Below are 19,865 nucleotides of genomic sequence, written 5' to 3'. Positions count from 1 at the left end.
TGCCAACCATCCTTGGAAGTTGGTGAAAGGATTTTAGAGGAGCACTTGCTTTGAGCAAGTTTATTTAGACAAGTTCCTTAAGCAGGCGAAAATGCCAACGGCGAAGTAGTCGTGATCGAACACCACTGCATTGCTCGTCAAGCTGTGCTGTTCCGAGTTGGCTGCATATAAAGGTAGAGTATGGTTAATAATGTGTGTATATATCCCTCAAAAGGTATGTGCTTAAAGTAAATTTTGAAAAATGGCATGTTCTTTCCTCCACCTTTGTTTTCGTGTCTGCAGTCTTTTTAAGCAATTTTTATGTTGGCAGGTACTTACTTATAATGTGTGTTTGAATGCATTTGCCATGATCACAAATGTGGTGTGGTGGCTTAGTATCTCAGGCCTGCGAAAAGTGATGGCATATTTGAGACTGGTCACAGGTACTAGTACGAATGTGCTGCTTTAAATTGACTCCTTTAAAGCTGTATTACAAGAACAAGTTGTTCTAGTTGCTGATAACCTCACCTGGCTTTATTATCTACATTGGATCCCACTTACGCTTGGAGTAAAGCATTGTTACTGTTTCACACTACTCTCTTTCAGTGCTGCAGGAGGGCACTGAAACGACCTGGGGCAATATTCTTGGGTAATCACTCTCGGGGATACTTTCAATTCCGCGAGATTCCTCATGACTAGCACCAGAGGCGCAGGCCCCTATGGACCACAGCATTTCTAGCAAGGCACCAACTGTGCTAAAGACAGCGTGCATTTCATGCTTGCTTGTCGCTCTAAATCTTATGAAAGTAAAAGTATTCCGAAACGCAATCGCCCAGCCCTACCACCGCAGTTGAGTGCACCATTTGAATTCGCGATAGAGTGCCATGCTTACTCAAATCTAAAGGAGTGGGGGCACACGTTGCTGCAGTTGTAAAATCTGTAATGCACACTTCTCGGACTTAAAGAAGCAACATTCAGCCAGTATGCTGTACATTAACATGCCAGTAATCTGACATCTGACATGCCAGTAAATTGTCTGACATCTATGAATTGGAAAAAGAAAAGCATTTAGTGACCAATTTAACTGCTTCAATTGATCCTTTGGGATAAGCTGATATTTAGCAGCATGAAAGTAATCGGAAGCTTGTCTAAAAAGCGCCATTAACAGACCTAAATCACGTTCTATGAAATTTTCTAATGGAAACAGCAGTAATGTTGTGTTCCTCACACTACTCTTTTCCTCTGGCAGGCAAAGTTGCACGGACCATTCAGTCCCTTGGAGTCAAGGCTCGTCGGCATGTCGAAGCTGTGCTTTCTCAGGTGAGCAGATGTACCGCATTTACTCGCGTAAGCCCCACGCTTTCCTTTTTATTAGGTGCAAGCCTTGCGCAAAGCAGGCTTACGACTACTCTGAAGTTTCGAACCGTAGTCGGACTGCTATGCAGAGTAACGCAACCGCTGGCGGCCGAGTGTGATCACTTCTGTTTCAGTTGCCCCCTGTCGGTCGTGCTGCCCTCGTCGTTTGACGAGCATAGCCTTGTTGGCGCTCTTCTGCCATGCCGTCCATTATTATTTGGGATTCCTGTGACCGTGAAGCTCTCTACGACAGTCTCAAACGAAACCGCGGACTTGTGCGTTAAAAATTCACATGCATACTTCCTGCAGCGAATGCCCTCTTGATGTGCCTGAAAGCTCGGTGCAGTTAAACCTGCTAAAACAGCAGTAAAACAAGTTGTGGGGCTAGTTGGTGCATAGCTTTCAATAGGTGAAGCGCCAATAGTGAGGGCACACAAGAAGGAATACTGACAGGACAAGGCACCTTGTCCTGTCTGTATTCCTTCTTGTGTGCCGTCACTATTGGCGCTTCACCTATTGACTGCTAAAACAGCACTCCTCAGAACAACCAATACTGGCGTGATTGCAATTCACTGGGATTATAATGACTGTGACGTTGCCATTGTCGGCGGGGCAGTAATTTCTTTCGTCTAGTAGAGGCTTACGAAAGTGCAGAGTACACCTAACCATCAGTGTCATTTGCAAACTATCACATGAAAAGGTTTAATGACACTTGCTGTTGAAAGTATACTCATTTGCAAGAATGTGTTTGTCGAACATCGCTTCGCTGCGTCGAAGTGTGTAGCCTCGATACTAGAAAGGGCAGGGATGGTTTCAATTATGGAACCACTTTTTTATGTGTGATTTCATGTTATAAGTAGGGTAGTGCGAATATTCAAAAAGTTTGAATGTTATCGAATGTTACGTTTTTCGTATTCGATTAGAAAAATTTATGTTCAAAACTTTGGAATGTTCGGTTGGATACGAATATTTGAATCGGAATAAATATATTGATGGCTGAGCGGGAGCAAACACAGTTCTTAGCATTTGTTTCTATATAATCTAAGAATAGTGTGGTGATTTTCTGCTGTGTTTTGTGATAATTTTTTGCTGCTAGCAAAATTTTGCCTGTGAAGCACACTTAGCCACTAAAAGTCTAAATTTTGTGGAAAAGCCAGCCTCTCAGTGGCAAAGAGGACGGGATTGTAAACGGCGAGAGAGCACTTTTTTTATTTCCTGCAGCGTCCTCCCACCTCCAATTCTGAGCTTATTGCTTGACAAGTGCAATGGGTGACACTTGATACAGGGTCAACAGTTTACTTACGGTGATACAGTTTACTTACGGGCATTTGATGCAGTATAATAAGGCACATGCTGGTGAGGACAGCTAGTGGGAATTACTAAATTTTCCAAGTTAACTTGAGGAGAGTACACAACGTTTTGGTGTAATGGCTTACTAGTCATCTTTTACCATTGACAGTGCAATTGCAATGTTCCAACATAACAAATAAACCTGACTGGCTGATAAATTAATGTGCATATTGTTACTTGATATTCGAAGCTAAGTATGCGTATTCAATTCGTATTCAAAAATTTTGATATTCCCACACCCCTAGTTATAAGCATCACTGTAGCTATCTGCAGTGGAAATTGCCATTCTTCCCTACTTGCTTTGGATGCAATGCTGTCTTGACTTCAGACAGTCGATTGTGTTAATGCAACTGCAATGAATTGATTTACATTGAAGTTTTTACAATGCCAGTATTAACTATAACACAGCGTTATTTCAAATATTGCCTAAATTAACAAATACAGTAGACTTACGTTAATCCAACTCCGGTTTATTTGATTTTTTGCTTAATTCAATCCCGCACAAAAGTCCCGGCCAGCACCCAAGCATTTCTGTGGGCCCAAATTTTCGTTATTTCGATCCTAAAATTGTCCTTCACCAGAATGTTTGAACTTGACCAGTCAGCCCGCGCCTGCCTTCAGTTTTAACCCCAGTAGTGACCCCTTTAGCATAATCTCGGCCGAGCTTTGGGGGGGCTGTAAATCTGTTGAACATTTCATGTCCTGTCAGAAACATACCTATTAAAAATTATTTTTTTATGAATATTGGGTTGCAAATTGCCTTTGCGGCATTTATATGCTTTACCATATAGCACGGATACGTTGCAGCGAAGCTGATTTTACGAAACTGTTCATCAATTTGCAACGTACAGTGAACTCCTGTTAAGACGAACTTTGTTAAGCCAAATTCTCATGTATAATGAACAACATGGGAATGTTTGGTTTTTCATTGACACAATGCAAAAAAAAAAAAAAATCCGCGTAAGACGAACTGTCTCAGACGTGCTCTTTGGTTAAGATAAACAATTGTTGTGACTGCCACCACTACCGATCCTGGAGGCTAGGGTGCCTGGGGGCACGCGCATCCAGGCACCCTACTGCAGGCCTGCGGCGCACCTCGACCATGGACAGAGGCGAAAACAAGAGGAGGAAATAAGAGACGGTGACATTTCACTTCGTGAATGCGAAGCTATCGGCCCCTGGTGCGCCTAGACTGTCCGCATCGCAGATCGCGTTCAAAATAGTGCTCGCACGGCCGCGCCATACGCAGCAGCCACCGGAGTAGAACGCCCCCTTGTAAACATTCGCTTACTAACTACATTAACAAGCATGGTGTCAAAACGCTGGCGTGAGAAATCGCGACAGCAGCAGCAAGCGCGCGCAAAATAATGAGGCATTGACGTACCTAGACTGTGCCTCCAAAGCAGATCGTGTTCAAGATAAAGCCCGCACTACCGAACTACAAAACCCTGCTCCCTCCTCTTCCCTCCTATGCTCGCGCAAGATTGAGCCGCCATCGTAGACTCACTGTCACATGCTTTCACTTGCACACTCAGCTTAAGGCACGCGAGGACGCTGTTATCACGAGACAAACCCAGTACGTCTGCATTGCAAACGAAACCTGTAGCAATGGTGTCGTAAGTGGCAGTGACAGGATCCGAGTTTCTTACCTGAGAAATTATGTCTTAGTCCATGAGTGCGCCACACATTGCTGCACTTGCGTCCACATACAGACGTCCGCAAAGCAGTCTTCCAAAATGTCTGTCATGGGGGCGGTGACGCCACATTCGAGCGTGAGTGGCTTGTTGGCTTGCAGAGCTTGCGTGCTGAAGCCGCAGTGGCAATAGCACTTTGCTTTCGTAGCCGCCGTAACTTGCTCCCAAGCACACACAAGCATGTGTAGCGCACTTAGGAGCATCACTTGGTAGTTGTTGCATAAAATTATTCGTTCCGACATGTGGCGCCAATGAAATGATTTAACAGTTCTGATGATACCCTGGTCCATGGGCTGCAGTGCCACAGCCTGTTTGCTGGAAAGAAGGCCAGCTCAGTCGCCTTCGTCTCAACCTCCGCCTTATGAGCTTGTCTATAACAAGCAGGACTTGTCTATAGCGAGCAGAACAATCTTGTCTATAAAGAGCAGGACTCTGTGGCCACAGTATTCAAACTTCCTGTCAATCTTCGCTAGCCACGGTTCAAACAATTCCCTGTCATCCACGTCTTTCCGTTGGCTGCGTAGTCCTGCGAGAGGGACTGGATGTTCTTGAAGCAACGAGGACTTCTTGATTATCACAAACAGCGGCGGCTTTTCTGTTTCAGTCATGTTTGCTGCAACCATCGCGGTTATTCTTCCTTTACTTCTTTTCCCTCCCATGCACTTGTCGCCTTTGTACGTGATGGTTTTGGCGGGCAGCAATGTGAGAAGTAAGGCAGTTTCGTCCACATTAGATATGTCCTGTGGAGAATACTTCTCTATGTAGCCTTGAAGCACCTCGGAGCGCCAAACTTCACACGTTTCCATGTTCACAGCCTTCATTTCTCCCGACACAGCACGATCGTAATGCTCGTGAAAACGGTGCAACCACCCATTTAAGCAGCGAAGTCGTTGTAGCCCAGCTTTCGGACGAAGTCCGCTGCCTTCACCAGTATGACGGTGCCTCTCAGTGGCATGTCCTTTGCATGCATTTCCTTAATCCAAATGAGAAGCGCTTTCTCGAGGTCGGGATACTTTGCGGGCCGAAACCTCTTTCTTTCGCTGGCAACATCTGCCTCTAAGGCATCTTCAATAGCCCTTTCATTTTTCCTGTAAGCTTATAGTGAGTTTTTGGGTATTGAATGCTTCTTCACGATTTCTTGCTTAGACAAGAGTCCAGTGTCCACTTTCTGCAGCGTGTCTTTTTCTCTTGTAGTGTTTTGGCACAGTATCTGCTGCAGGCACAAGCCATCTTCAAGTTGCAGCCACAGAAGGTGCTTCCGACACTGTCTCTGCAGTCTCCGTTTTGGGTGTGCCCCATACGCTTGTTTTCAAAGGGGCTAAACATAACATTGGCGAAGGCTCCTATTCATCGGTAGGAGAAGCTGCGACGCACCCGATTCGCTGTATTTTTGTGTTGGTCGTGCCATCCATCTGTTGCTCAAGAGCAACAGCTAGCCAAGATTTGCAAAGCCTCCGAGATCAGCATTTGAAGAACCAAATCTTGGAAGTCGTGTAGGGCAGAGAGGAGGCAGCCACCGTTGCCCTCTGGCCTCCGCGGCGGTTTGGTTTTACCTTACTCCTCTCTTCTCTCCATTCCAGGTCAACGCAGCCTCGTCACTAGGCAGGCCCCCTATCGCGGGTGTGTTTCTCTGGCCGTGTGTCAGACGCCAAGCTGCTTGTGCGGTGGCGCTTAGGTTCAAATTATTCGTGGCGGAACCTACTCGCATTCTAATTAACAGGCTTTTTCACTCATTTACTTGTATGGAGCTTTCCCAGACCAAATCGTACAGTTCGAATTATCCATAAGTTTGAATTATTGAAGTTCAAATTAACAAGCTTTTGCTGCAGTGCATATTCCTGATGGTCTTTTATCATCTCTACACTGTGGTGCTTGTTGTTGCTGCTACTAACTAAAATTTTCACAGGGTAAGTAGTTTCATGCTATTCTTTTTCTTGCAAACAAGTTGTTTATGGCATGTTAGTGCAAACAAGTCATTCATGAAGGGTTGTTAGCCTGCGCACACTGATCAAAGGCGCTTGAAATTTCAGTAGAGCTCCACATAATTCCATTGCCTCGACAGACTATTGACTCGGCAGCCATTTAGGCTGTGCCCGTGTAAGCATCGCCTGCCTTGAAATTCTCGGGTGGGCCGGTATAATGTTGATGGTTATCCTGGCACAAGCAAGTTTCTTTTTTTTTTCTCTCCTTCTCTCACTTGCAACCAGGGGTGTACACGTCGACCGCAACAGCGTCAACTCCGTGCTGCTGAACGGAGAGCCCCAGAACCGGCACCCCAGACTCCTCGTCGCGGGCACTGTGAGCCAGAGCGCTTCGAGCGACCACGTTACGCTGCGTAACACCACCCTGATGCCCTCCGTGCCTGGGCTCCACTGCCTCATGCCGTTGCTGTTTGCTCCCTATTGTGAGCTCAGGTATGCGTTCGTCGGCTTTCTTTTCTTGAAGAGACGCCAGGAAATGTTTGCCCAAGTCGGTTCTTTAGAGTCGGGTGTGAACCTAACCGAGCTCATGATTGCAAATGTGTCATGGGTGCAGATGCGTTCAACAAGGTAAAGGTATAAGGAGGTAGAAGAAGCCCTCTATGAGTGGTTTCTCGGTGCCTGAATTTTGGTACGCAGTCGACAAGGAGGTTTCAGGACTCGCAGAGTTTCTACATGAGGATGACACGTTAGAAGCATAAGAACTTCTAACCGATGAGGCGATCATTGCGAACCATCATAGTTTCCTGACAACACCCCTGCCATCCCCCTATCTTTTTTTTTTCTTTTTTTCGTGCAACTTGGTTATAACAATTGGCGGTTATAACAATTGGCGGTTATAACAATGGAATTTTCATGGCACTTGAATATTGTCAGGAGTGATTTTTACCGTAACAGTATTCAATTTCCAGAAATTTTGTTCCTATAACTGGTAATTGTTATAGCCAGGTTACAGAAAAAATACAGCAGGGGCTGACATCAAACATTTTAGTTTGACAGAAAGAAGTGCCTTAGAACCCGTTTAAAGAATTGCTGGTTTTAACAATACTCGGGTATAAGAATGAGTAGGCATAGTTCAAAATTTTGAGTGTTTTATGGTAAAATAAATCTGCCTACTATAACATTCGGTATGCTGCATTATTGGTCATAATTGAATCTGGCTGCTTGGTGCGAGTCAGTTTTGAGAGCTTGAGCCGGGGCTCTTGCTGCAGTTCGCCAGGTTTTCCCTAAGTGGTCTTGTGGTCTTTATGGAAGCAACTTCATTATACTGGATGCAGCTGCAGTGTCACCGAGGTCACTAAGCCATGAACGATCGTCAAAGGAAGGATGTTGAAAGCTGTAGCAGCATTCCCTGAACCATTGCACAGAGAGATTACAAAGTGCACGTGGAGAGCATGCTTGATGAAGGGTTGCCACGGTGGCGGGATCTTGGTTAAGAGGCAAAGAAATTTCTGCTGGGTGCTGCTTTTCAATCTGTGCTGCTACAGAAGACAGATGACTGATAACTGCTTGTTGAAGCGGGTGTTGACCGGTGGCTACCGGCAGCACGTAACTTGAAGTGCTTAGAGGTTTGGCAGAATGTTGGGGGGGTCGCTCTCAGGGGGTGGGTGGAAGCAGGCACAGTCGAATCAAGGAATTTATACGTGTTAATTTTGGTTGTGGTTGTCATTTGACTCTGCAGGAGGGTGTGGAGATTTACTAGGTGATTGATTGAGCTAGATCATGCTTTTAAAAGCGGCCGCTCGGGATGAGACGGGGGGTATTTGTCCGAGCACAGTCTAGGCAGACACTTTGCTGCGGAAATAACTCTTTCCTCCACCGGATGCTGGCTCTTCCTTCGCACTTTAATGCTCCTTAAGCCACCCTTTCTTTTTTTTTTTCCCTCGGTCATCAGACGTGTTTTGTAGAGGCAGATTTCGACTTTCTGTGCCTACCTGCGTCCTTAACGATCCCCGCCACGACGTGGCCATTACGTAAGTTGTTCTCGCATTGCCAGCATACACTCAAGCTGTCAAGAGGTGCCGTCTCGAACCACCGCTAACCTCAATCCCTAACTGTTCATGCCAAAAAGAAAAAGAATTTAAAAATCCCTAAAAAGAAAACAGCGAGCCATGCAGTGCACGTCTTCAGATGCGTATTTCGAAAGTGGGGAATCAAGACGCACGCAGGCAAGTGCGGCGACTTGCTAGTTTCTTTGCTTTTCCAGGATTTTCCATTTTTTTCTTTCTTCATTTTCTCTCAGCGCAGACACCCGGTAGCTAGATTTAATTGCTATTACCGAAAATACAGCATGAAAATATTGTAGCAAGCAGTTTATTTTACCATAGAACACACACGGACGTTCATGGCACTGTGGCTGCTCATTGTTATAGCCGATACGGTCAAGCCTCGGTATAACCTATGTGTACCTTCAGAGAAAAAACATCATTGAATTGTGCATTTTGTTAATCCGAGATTTTATAGTTTCAACAGTAAAAATTCCCAGGAAATTCCTAGGGGATAGCACTTTTTTATTGCAATAGTACCACAAGAAGGGCGGACAATAATAGCGCGGTTAGAAGCGCCAGCATGGGTAATACAGATAGCTCCAAGAGCAGTGCATCAGCGTAGCTCAAGGCATCCAAGACTCGCATGCATTGTGTCGCGTGGAACCGTAAATCTTGGGCGCCATGGCGGATCACGCTTATGGGCAATCACGCTTGTGGGCAAATTGTGCCCACAAATTAAAACCAAAAGTTGGAAAAGATAGACATTCGTCCTGAAAAACAAAAGGTTGCAGTTTCGCCAGGAAGGCGGGGCATCGATGGCAACAGCAGGGGGACAACTAAGCCAAGTAAGGCTTGTAGTTTTATCGGTGTCATGTGTGCTCAGGCAAACATGGACATGTCTCACTCGATGACTGCGATCACTCGCTGTCACAATGTGAGCGAATGCTTCGTGCCATGTCTTGCAATCTTGACGTTACCCGACTGCTAACACAGCACACAGGGGACCACAATGCGCTTAGTCACCAAGCATTTCGGCTGGGCCTTTGCACTTGCCATAGATTACCTCAAAGATCCGGCGCATGGCTCACCTATGGACATGGCAAAGGTAGAGATGTTTTTGCCGCTAAAGCTTTTCATATGGAAGGAAACTTGCAAATAACTTTTGCCTCAACTGACATTTTGATGGTCTTTTACTAGATTTGCCAGCCATACAGGCTCCAAGTACATGCTTGAAATGGCCAAAAACTTTGTTCACTCGAAACTGTCACAAAATTGCTTCGTTTCATTGCAAAAAAAAAAGAAATACTGTTCTCTATGGAACTAAAATCGGGAAATGAAAATAGTTCGCTACATCTTGAGTTTCATTAAATCGAGGTTTGAATATATATAAGGTATCATTATAAGTGGGTTCGTTTATAATTTGCCCTCACATTACGACCTGCAAGCCTCCTAGTTAGCTCAGATGGTAGAATGAATGTACTGTACACAAACTGAAATGCACGAAAAAGTGCCGCCCTTTCTCCTGTTGAACTGAAGGAGTATAAAAACTTTGTTGTGTTAGAAATGTCAGTCAACCAGTGGTCTTTATACAGGGATTTGATTGAGCAACCTTCTCCCAAACGAACTATGTCTGTCTCATTCGCCTTGGGCTGTACACAACAGCCTAATCTCTTCAACATTCAGTTTTGCTGTTTCACGTCACGGAATATTCTGTTGCAGGTTTGCCACTTTGGTTTTGCATTTGCACGCTTTGCTCTGCCCAGGGTGAATGCAGAGCGGTCCGAGTACACAGGCGCGCTTTGCGGCCTGGGCTATGAATTGTCGTCGAACTTGCCGCTCTACCCAGAGCATGACCTTGAGGTGTCCTTCGACATTGGCTTCACTGACGAAGACCTCTTTATGGTATGTTTCACGGGAATTATATTAAGAATCATTGCATTCTACAGGTACTAACCTATTCAGCTTAAACTTGGCGGCAATAACAAAGTAGCTGAAGAAGCTAGGTACTGCACAAGAAACGATAGGCATGACATTTAGAAACGGGAAGACAGATGTGTTAGGCTAGAGACGAGCGAACGGGGGCAACCAATATCCTAGTTGACATTAAGAGGAGGAAAATGGTTTGGGCAGGCCATGTTATACATAGACTGGTGGTCTATTAGAGTTACAGAATGGGTGCAAAGAGAAGGGAAGCACAGTCAAAGACGGCAGAGGACTAGGTGGTGCACTGGAATTGGGGAAGTTCGCAGGGGTAGGATGGGGTCGGCTGATTCAAGACGGGGAAATTGGAGATCACTGGGAGGGGACCTCCATCCTGCAGTGAACACTAAATAGGTCAATGATGACGGAACTGATTCATCTCGTAGGCCCCGTCTCATTCATCTCAGCTGCGCCATTAAAACCCATCAATCATCATCTATCTCAGTGGCATGGAAATTTACGTGTGGCATAAGCTGCTTTGATCTCGGCTCTTGCAGGTCAACAAGGTGCGCATGATGATCAACATGGTCCTGCGTTCTGACCCGGGCATGTCCGTCGTGAGCTGGAACGGCGCCGGTCTTGCAAACTGCCAGGACAAGGCGCGGCAGTACCTTCTCGAGTGAGTACACATCAATGTGGCCCCCACGGCATGTCTTTGGAAGCTGCCAAACTAGCTGTCGCTGATGCAGTGTTTGTAGCAAAGTCCTCGAGCTCCACCAAACTTGGAGGCTTCGTGGCAGTCGATGTGTTTCAGTGTTGACAGTTACCGTTCTATAAATGCGGACTCTATACAGGAACTCTGCAGGAATAATCGGGAATTTGAAATATCTGATTTTTAAGAAAATAAGTGACTTTTATTTCACAAATGCTCAGAAAAAGCATTCTCAATGCATTACTGTGTTTGCACACATTTGCCTGTGACCTTGACTGTCCGTTTTTCAACCATCATCACGCTGTCGCTACAGATACACAAAAACGCAATCGGTGCATGCAACTCGAGTCTCCATTTCCTGGTAAAATAACAGACGTCAACCATGCTGTAATAGCCAAATGATCACTGTTTTGCTCTGCTACAGTCATTGTCGGGCACTTCCCTAACTTAATTACTGCCCTCGTTGGTTGGCATGGACTTCGAAGGTGGGGCTCGTGCTACTTGAAGCTGCTTGATGATATTGACTGACAAGAATTCAAAATAAAGAATTTGCCCAGAGCACACAGAATTTGCGTGGCAAACTGCAGATGCAGCCTTTAGGACAACTTTTACTGTGAGGTAACAAAGAAGTCGGAGAGTGCCACATCTGGGCTATAGGACGGGTAAGGGAACTGTTTGGATGCTTCAGGGAACAGTAAAAGAAAAGACATTGCTTTAGCATAGATCAAGGTGTACTTAAGACGTCGGAGGCAATGTTTAGGAAGGTGGCAAAAGATGGCTTCACTTCCGTTATCTAGGCTTGGTAGAAATGGCCTTGTATGTTTTGTGTGCTTACCTACTAGGGAGCCTATAGAAAGGGATGAAAGTGCCATTTAATAATTTTCGCAAATAAAGATTTGGTAACGTTAGTCTCTTTATTGAGCAATCCTGTTTTTTTTTTATGATAATCTCTCGTTATTACGAAGTCAGCAGGACATAGGAAAATTCAGCATAACTTGTAATTCGATAAAAGTGACTACTGTGCAAAGGCTGAACAAAGATGACATAGCGCCACTTCGTGGAAGTCTAACACGGGTGTCGCGTGGCGCATTTTCAGTGGCGATCGAGCCAGATTGGAATCGAACTTCTCGGTCTCGCTTGGCTCCTTTGCACATGCTGTGGGAGGGAGTCAATATGGTCTTGGTTTGGGCGACTTTGGACGTGCAGAAGGCCAGCGTGGAGTGACATCTGTCTGTTCCGTTACGCACTACTTCCTTAGCACCGTGGCCAGCATAGCCACGATGCCGCCGTCACTACCTTTATATTATTAACGGGGCTCAGGTGTGAAAACGCGGAAGAAAAGAGTGTGTAGGTGGTGCGGATGGCATAGCTGCCGATCACTCGTTCACCCGGTGCAAAAGGCTTCACTCGGCATTGAGCGTTGTCGTCGGCGTGCATGTGTCCCTTTACAGTTCGCTCTAAACAGAGCAGCTTATCGGTTTGCTTTATGTAATCAAGGTTTAAAATGCATGCATTTGAGCTGGGACTGAGAAATTTCAAATAATGTGATAACTCAAGTGGCTTCTCATTATAACGAGGGTTTACTGTAGTTGCATCTGGAATAAATGTTCTGTAATGTATATGCAATAAAAATATGCAATATAGAGTTCATAATTTCTCAGCATGTTTTTTAAGTAGAAAAACTGCTGCTTTAAAGGCTTAATGCCATATGCTAACTACTTCTTCCTTGGGCTTTCTTTTCTTTTTCTTATTTTTCTTGACGACTGTGGGCGTGTCTCTGTCACTGTTGACACGTGTACTTATCTTTATCGGGCGACCACGTTTCGCCGCTTAACAACTGTAATCGCACAGCGAGGGACGCGCCTGAAGGTATCCGATGTTTCTGGAAAGCTATCGATGCTTCTACCCGGCTGTCTGTTGTCGCCGAACCTTGTGTTATCTGATTTCATCGTGTAACGCGAATGGTGTAGAACTTTGTGGAAGGCACACGGGCCCGAACGATTAGTCTGGAACATTCGACGACTGCTCTATAAAAGCCGACGCGCTTGACCCGCTGATCAGATTTTCGACGATTGCCGACTGTGTTCACCGCTATCGTTGTGCTTTAAGTGTAGCCTGTTTTGTGGGCACAGGTTCGCCCAATAAAAGCTAGTTTTGTCTTTCACAGTACTACTACTGTGTTTCTTCACCGTCACTACCACGTGACACTATCTTCAAGCGCACTGCAGGTGTGTTGTGTGTGTTGTGTGTGTGTGTTGTGTGTGTGTGTTGTGTGTGTGTGTTGTGTGTGTGTGTTGTGTGTGTGTGTTGTGTGTGTGTTGTGTGTGTGTTGTGTACAACATGTTTGTGTAAATACAACATGAACAATCAATGTGTCAGCCTGCGCCATGAGTGGTGTGCACGGTGCTGTTGCACGCAGGCTGATGAGCCGTAAGCGGCAGTCGATCGAGCCCCGGCTGCCCCCACGGCGCCACACGTGGAACCTGCTGCGGGAGGAGTGGCGCGTGCACGCCGTCGTGGACGGCATCATGGCAGTGGAGGCCAACGTGCTGCCCCTGCTGGACGGGGTCACGCTGGAGCCGTCGCTCAACAACCTGCGCGTGCTCCGCAAGAAGCTACAGGACCTGCACGTGGAAGCCAGCAAGTGAGTGTTGTCATTTCTTATTACTCTCTCCTGAATTTTTCCGTAAGGTTTGCGAACTGGCCTGTTTTACATGTGTCAAATCTTGGGTTCAAAACAAAATTATGTAGAGCCCACGTACTGCAGGAATCAAAGTTACGAAAAACATAGTCCCTGCGGCGACGCGCCTCGACTGGCTCTTTGTAGATGCTCTTCGTGCAGCTCGGACACGCTGAAGGTCTGGAAGAATGTGGGCTTGTCTAACCGCTCAATCATTTCGAACGCGTTCGTCTTCCTTTGTGCCGAGTAGTACCCCAGTAGTTTGCCATCCTTAAGCTGCTCAAGTAAACCACGGAGGAACGCAATGTCCAAGTTGACACACTTCTCAACGAAGAGCTTCACTGCGAGTGTCGGGAGCCAATTGGTGTGCAGGGGGTGGGAAATTTAATTTTCAGTCGCTGTTTGTACACAAGCAACCTGTGTTTTCTGTGTTGTTCCCTATCTTCCCAAGCGCACCATCTGGCTCGGAGCAGGTAGCACATGAGAATCGGGGGCGAGAGTCGTATGATGGAACTCGAATGACAACGGTGTTGCGACCACGCCAGCAATGTGAACATAAGCATACACCCAGCGACCCAAGTTGGTAGGTACTACCAGCCTCGCAGCGTAGGCGGCTAAACAGATAAACTCAAAGTGTCTTAAGTTCTCAAAGAATGTTTCATGTTAATAAATCCTGTTAGGGAAAAAGGTTTTGCTTATTGGTCCCCCATCCATCACATGATGGCAAATTTAGTAAGCCTAAGCAAACAAGTTCCCGAAGCAGGGAAAGTCAGCAGCAGTGGCAGAGTTGCTGTTACCTGTTAGTACCTGTTACCAGAAGCCACAGCAAAGCACTTGTACTTTCAACAAAAAACATCTTGTACCTCAAGCACAAAGGGGCACGAGTAATGCGTGATTTGACATAACTTGATGTCCACATGTTGTAGTATTATTCAAGATTCGATAGAAAGTTTCGTATATCAACTACAGTAGAACCTCGTTCGTATGTTTTGCAAGAAGACATGAGCCAAGATGTACTAACCAGGAGAATGTGCGACCCCAAGTCACAAAAAAAATTTAGCAGGCTCAAGTACAGTTGACATCTACGTAATGTGAAGCGTTACACCAGTCATCTCAACACGATATGAGACTAGGTTCCCGAGCAGCCTGAGATGCACATTTTTGTTGCAGCTTCGGAAAGCCTATGTTTGCACACCTCAAATTCGGTTTGGTTCAGCAACTTCTTTGGGCAAGGCATTTTGGCGAGACGTTTTGACATGCCCGCTCGGTGAGAATCGTTGCACCACGAGATGCTGACGTGCGTTGATCTGGTGGGGCTGGAGCGGCCCGGTACGCATGTTGTCCTATTGTGTAGTGTTTTAAGATGGCCACCAGGACCCAAATAAAGGTCGAGCTGGTGGGTAGCACCAGAATAAGATGCCACCAGAGTGAAAAACATGGCGCCTGCCACGTGTGCACTATGCTTGAAATGGCATTACACCACAGGCGCTGTGAAACAGGTAGGTGAAGATGCTTATCGCAGTAGGATTGGCGGTAATAGCTGTGAATGCAATGTGCGACGACCCACATGGAGATGGTGGCACCAGAAGAGGAAACCGAGTCTATGCCGGCATTTTCATGTGACACAAGCGGTGAGTACCGTGGAGAAGCTGCTGTGGCGGGTGCCTGTTGCTCTCGATCGCACGTGACACGGCGTGTGCTCTGAAGTTGTTACGTTATTAAAGGAGTTAACGTCTCTAAAGTTCACTGTGATGACCACCACAAACATCGTCAGCTCTGCAGCAAACTACTTGGAATTTTTACTGGAAAACCTGGTCTGTTGAACAAGTAATGTGTCATGCAAGCCCACCACTTTTTTATTCTCTTATGCATCAGTAAAGTGAGAGAAACAACCTTTTTCCAACATCTTCTCTTTCCAGTGCATACCTTGTTTATTGTCAGTCTTAACCTTCAACGATAACAATCTCAATATGGCAAATCAGTTCTGTGAAATCCCACAAGGTAGATAAGTTTTCGTGAAAGGGAAAATTGGTCATCCACCCAAATGTAGCACGAAGCTACATCTGCCCTCACGCTGTGGTCTGCTAGCCTCCCGGTTAGCTTAGATGCCCTGGAAAGGTGTTGGTCCCAAGTTCAAATCCCGGACCAGGGTGAATTTTTCATTAACTGTGAAGCTTTCTTTCTTAATAACTCGTACGGGTTTTATGTTTAGCTTTGTGCTATGTTCAGCCGGATGACAATTTTCCTTTTCAGTAACCAGCTCATCATAAGATAGACCCACCCGCCATGGTGGCATAGTGGCTTTAGCATTATGCTGTTAAATCCAATGGCACAGGATCGAATCCCGGCCACACTGGCTGCAGTTCAATTGGGATGAAATACAAAAAAAAGCATACCGTGCATTGGGTACATGCTAAAGAAACCTGGGGCGTCAAAATTAATCGGGAGTCCCCCTCCCGCTATGCCATGCCTCGTAATCATGTCACGATTTTGGCATGTAAAACCCCGGAATTTAATTTAATCATAAGATGGACCACATTTACTCGCATAAGACCCACACTTTTCCTTCAGAGTATGGCTCTTGCGAGTCAGACATATCATCACCCACAAAACCATGGATGGATCAGGGACGATGTACAGTGTAACCTTGTTCATACATTTGGAGAGCAAAAATGCACTAGCAAGGAAAATGTGTGATCTGAAGTCATTCAAAAATTTGGCAGACTCAACTGTAGTTCACATCTACATAATGCTAAGTGTTGCACGGAACTCTGTCAATAAATATACGCAGTAACAGTAGGCAGAAGCTCACTCATCCAAACACCCTTCTTGATTGACGTCAGCTCTTGGCCAATAGCAGCCACGTATGAGAATCCACCATATTATGAAGTAACACACCCAGAAAAAAAGTGAGGAGCAGGCTTCTGTTGAAAAGAGAGCATTTGAGAGAAATGTGGCTTAGGGCTCTGCTTGCAAGTTCCGCATGACGGGCACGACTTCAAAACTTGGCCCAGACATTGACAGCAGCGTATGCTATCCTCGGACTGTTTTCTCACTAAGCTTGAGGGGTGGTTGAGAGCCACTTTGAGGGTCCATCAGCAGACTTCTTCCCGAAGGTAGTCGTCCTCAGTGCCATCCGCACTCTTACATATTCCAGGAACATTGAAACATTCATCGACTTTCATCTGATGCTGAACACCATGTGTTGAAAATGCAGTCCTTGGTGAAACTATTTTTCTTTTTCAACTTTTTGACATCAAAAGTTGGGGGTGCTGGTCTTGCGTGATGGAGGGTCTTGTGTGAGTACAGTCAATGTCTGATCTTTTTGGACTGCCTGGGTGCTGCGAAAACATAAGCAAAAAAATTGGGTTGTCTGAAAGAAAAAGAAATGCTTGCTTTTTACTGCTCCCAAGGGCTCAAATTGCCACAAGCACTTCCAAAACAGCTCTGAAGGCCTACCAGTATACTTATTGGGCATATAGGGGCTCGTACTCTGACAGGAGATGGCAGGTCCACACCTGTGTAATTAGAGATGCCCTGTGACGGTGGCCACTCTTCATTCTTGGTATGCTTCACTGCAATACATTGGGTATCCTTGACCTCCTAAGATCGCTGTGTTGCGGCAAAGCGGACTTTTGGGAACCGGCATTATGCACTGCTTGATCTGTGCTGTAATTTCTGCACTTTGAAGCTGTCTGCACGAATGTCAAAAGTGGAATCGGTGCCATTGCCCACAGGAGCAAATTCTGTAAATAGAAAACGTGGCACTGAACAGCAGGAAGCTTGACAGCGAACATTGAAGCAGCTAGGCCTAGCGTTGCTGCCGTGGCTACGGCTTCCAGCGGATCAGCTTGCAAACGTGCTGGTTCAGCACTGCGAGATAATCCATACGGCGGTGGTGGGGCTTCTATTAATGCCGTCTCGGCCCAGAGGTTATGCAAAAGTCTGGAAAATCGGACAGCAAAAGGCTTCAGTGTCCGAAATTTCAGATTAGCTGATACATTGGCTCTAGTGGTTACGTGGTGGCGCCGCTAAGGTTTCCGAATTGACGGGCATGTCCGAAAAATGGGTCATGGATTGTAAATAGGATGTTGTGTTCATAGATATACTGATCTTTGATGTGGATAATAATTTTCCACAATTAAGTTATTCGTAATCTAAGTTTCGCCCTGCAAGACTGTTACATCGTGAAACTGTTTCTTTCCTTCTTTTTATCCAGTTGTCGCACCTCAACCGAGCGCATGCTGCGTTGTCCCGTGTGCGACGTGATGTCCCTGAACCCGTACGACCTGCTGCAGCACCTGCGCACCAAGAGCCACTTGGACAAAGAGCGGCAGGTGCTCGAACTCTTCGAACAGTACACTGCAGAGGCGGAGCGAGAACCCTTACCGCACAAGTAGGATGAATCGGCATCCCCAGGCGGTCTTCAAAGCCGCTGCAGCAGCCTGCTGTCCACCAGTTTGCTAGGCAGACTGGCGGACACTTCAAAGTCCCTTAAACAAGCTCTTCTGTGAAGTGCTATGTCGCAGGCGGTGTTGTATTTCGTGCCACGTGGAGGTGTATGCACGTTATTTTTCTGTTACCACGTTGTTTTGATAGTGTAACGGCCTTTGGTCATTACATTAATAATTAAAGCATTGAAGTGCAATGCATAAGTTTTCACTGACCCTCAGTCTTTATGGACGTCAGCCCATAGTAGTGCAGTTCATCCTTCCAAGTAACTGAAAAGAATTTTGAAATTCTCACTTAGAAGTTCCGCGTGCGGTACAGTGTTACTGACAGGAGTGCTCTGCCTTTGTAAGGACAGTGCCCCTCCATAGAGCTAAAGGTTCTAACCTTGTTTGTTTTGGTTTTAGTGTACAGGCGTGTTTGTACTGAAACAATAATGTGCATAAGTTTTGCACATGGTTTGTGCATGTGTGTGCGTATGTGTAGATGTGTTTGTTTGTACCCAAATGGAACCGACGTGTGCAAGTAATGTGCGCGTTGACTTTTTTTTTTTCACAATTACTTGCTGGCAAGCGCTCGCTGTGAAAACAATGTGCTTAGCTCATTTTTCTTTCTCGATGTTTGGCTGCCGAGATCATCGTTGACTCGTGACGCACATTGTTTTATGGGATTAAGCTCGTCTTGTAGAGCAACGCGACAAATTCCAGACAAATGCACAAAAAAAAAAGACAATTGCGGATAGCACTAGATACTTTTTCTTGTTGCCTTGTTTATGCCGTGTTGCTCCACAAGATGAACTTGAAATCAGCTAGCCTGACTTGCCATCTCATTCTAGGACTCGATGTTTGAAATCAATATGTACAGTACCTGAATATTACAAGATTACAAGTGCTTCATGATTAGCTTTTAATTGAAAGCCGACTGCGAGTTTTTCCAGCATAAAGTTGTTTCTGAATAATAAAATTCTGCACAAGCTTTCGTTGCCATCGTACTCGACTCCTATGTTATAGCTTTTGTCTTGCAAAATATTCTTTGAACAACCCCCTATAAATAAACCCCTTTCCTGAACTAGCTTTAGCTAGTACATATTAACTATTGGAACATGACTGCATTATGTAGCTCGTTTATCATTTTCTATGGGGAAGAAATGAGTAAGGCAGCATAAAGAATACTACACCCAATACGTGAATTTTCATTTCTTAATGGCAGTGGAAGAAACTAGGCAGCTTGGCACTTCAGTGATTTGAAGATCACTTTGTTGCTGGGAACTATCTAGCTTCAGTTTCTTACGACATATTTTTAGTCTCTGTTTTAGTCCTTTCTTATTTGTTAGTTCAATGCTCTTTTCATCGCATACATGTTACGGTGACCTTTGTATCTCCATTAACTGGCTTTGTTACCAGCTTTTGCTGCTCATCCAAATTAATGCGCATACAGTCAGTCTGAACACAAACGTGGTAGAAAGCCACAGTCGATTTTAGTTTTGTTGTCATTCCAGTAGTCGCAAGCCTGTGATCACTTTAGCCAAGCATCGTCATGCTCAGGTATAAATATTCACATTATACATCGCCATTGCATTTGTTGATATATTTCCAGGCATCTTTGAGCCAGTGTGGAGATCGCATTGGAGTTTGTTAATAAAGAGTTGAACACCAAAGCCCAGATTGTACTATTTCTTGCCTACCTATGTCCCAAGAGGAAGTTCGATGCTGAAAGGAGTCGTTGCATATTTCCTACATTCTTTTGTTGTTAAATGGA

General features: G+C 45.5%; 1 protein-coding gene across 2 annotated transcripts in view; it reads left to right on the top strand.

Annotated features, from left to right (window-relative positions):
- Positions 1 to 18,313, top strand: part of LOC139052695 (ATP-dependent RNA helicase TDRD9-like) — an 83,871-nt gene extending 65,558 nt beyond the window's left edge. For both annotated transcript variants that reach the window (XM_070529740.1, XM_070529742.1), the window contains 6 exons: positions 1,229 to 1,299; positions 6,587 to 6,793; positions 10,110 to 10,248; positions 10,824 to 10,945; positions 13,398 to 13,622; positions 17,878 to 18,313. In XM_070529740.1, the coding sequence (XP_070385841.1) occupies positions 1,229 to 1,299; positions 6,587 to 6,793; positions 10,110 to 10,248; positions 10,824 to 10,945; positions 13,398 to 13,622; positions 17,878 to 18,058 (945 nt within the window). In that variant the 3' untranslated portion in view covers positions 18,059 to 18,313. The remainder of the gene's footprint in view (positions 1 to 1,228; positions 1,300 to 6,586; positions 6,794 to 10,109; positions 10,249 to 10,823; positions 10,946 to 13,397; positions 13,623 to 17,877) is intronic.
- Positions 18,314 to 19,865: the final 1,552 nt, after the last annotated feature.

The sequence above is a fragment of the Dermacentor albipictus genome, unplaced genomic scaffold, assembly GCF_038994185.2.
Source record: "Dermacentor albipictus isolate Rhodes 1998 colony unplaced genomic scaffold, USDA_Dalb.pri_finalv2 scaffold_29, whole genome shotgun sequence".
NCBI lineage: Eukaryota > Metazoa > Arthropoda > Arachnida > Ixodida > Ixodidae > Dermacentor > Dermacentor albipictus.
This window is presented reverse-complemented; position numbering and strand designations above follow the sequence as displayed.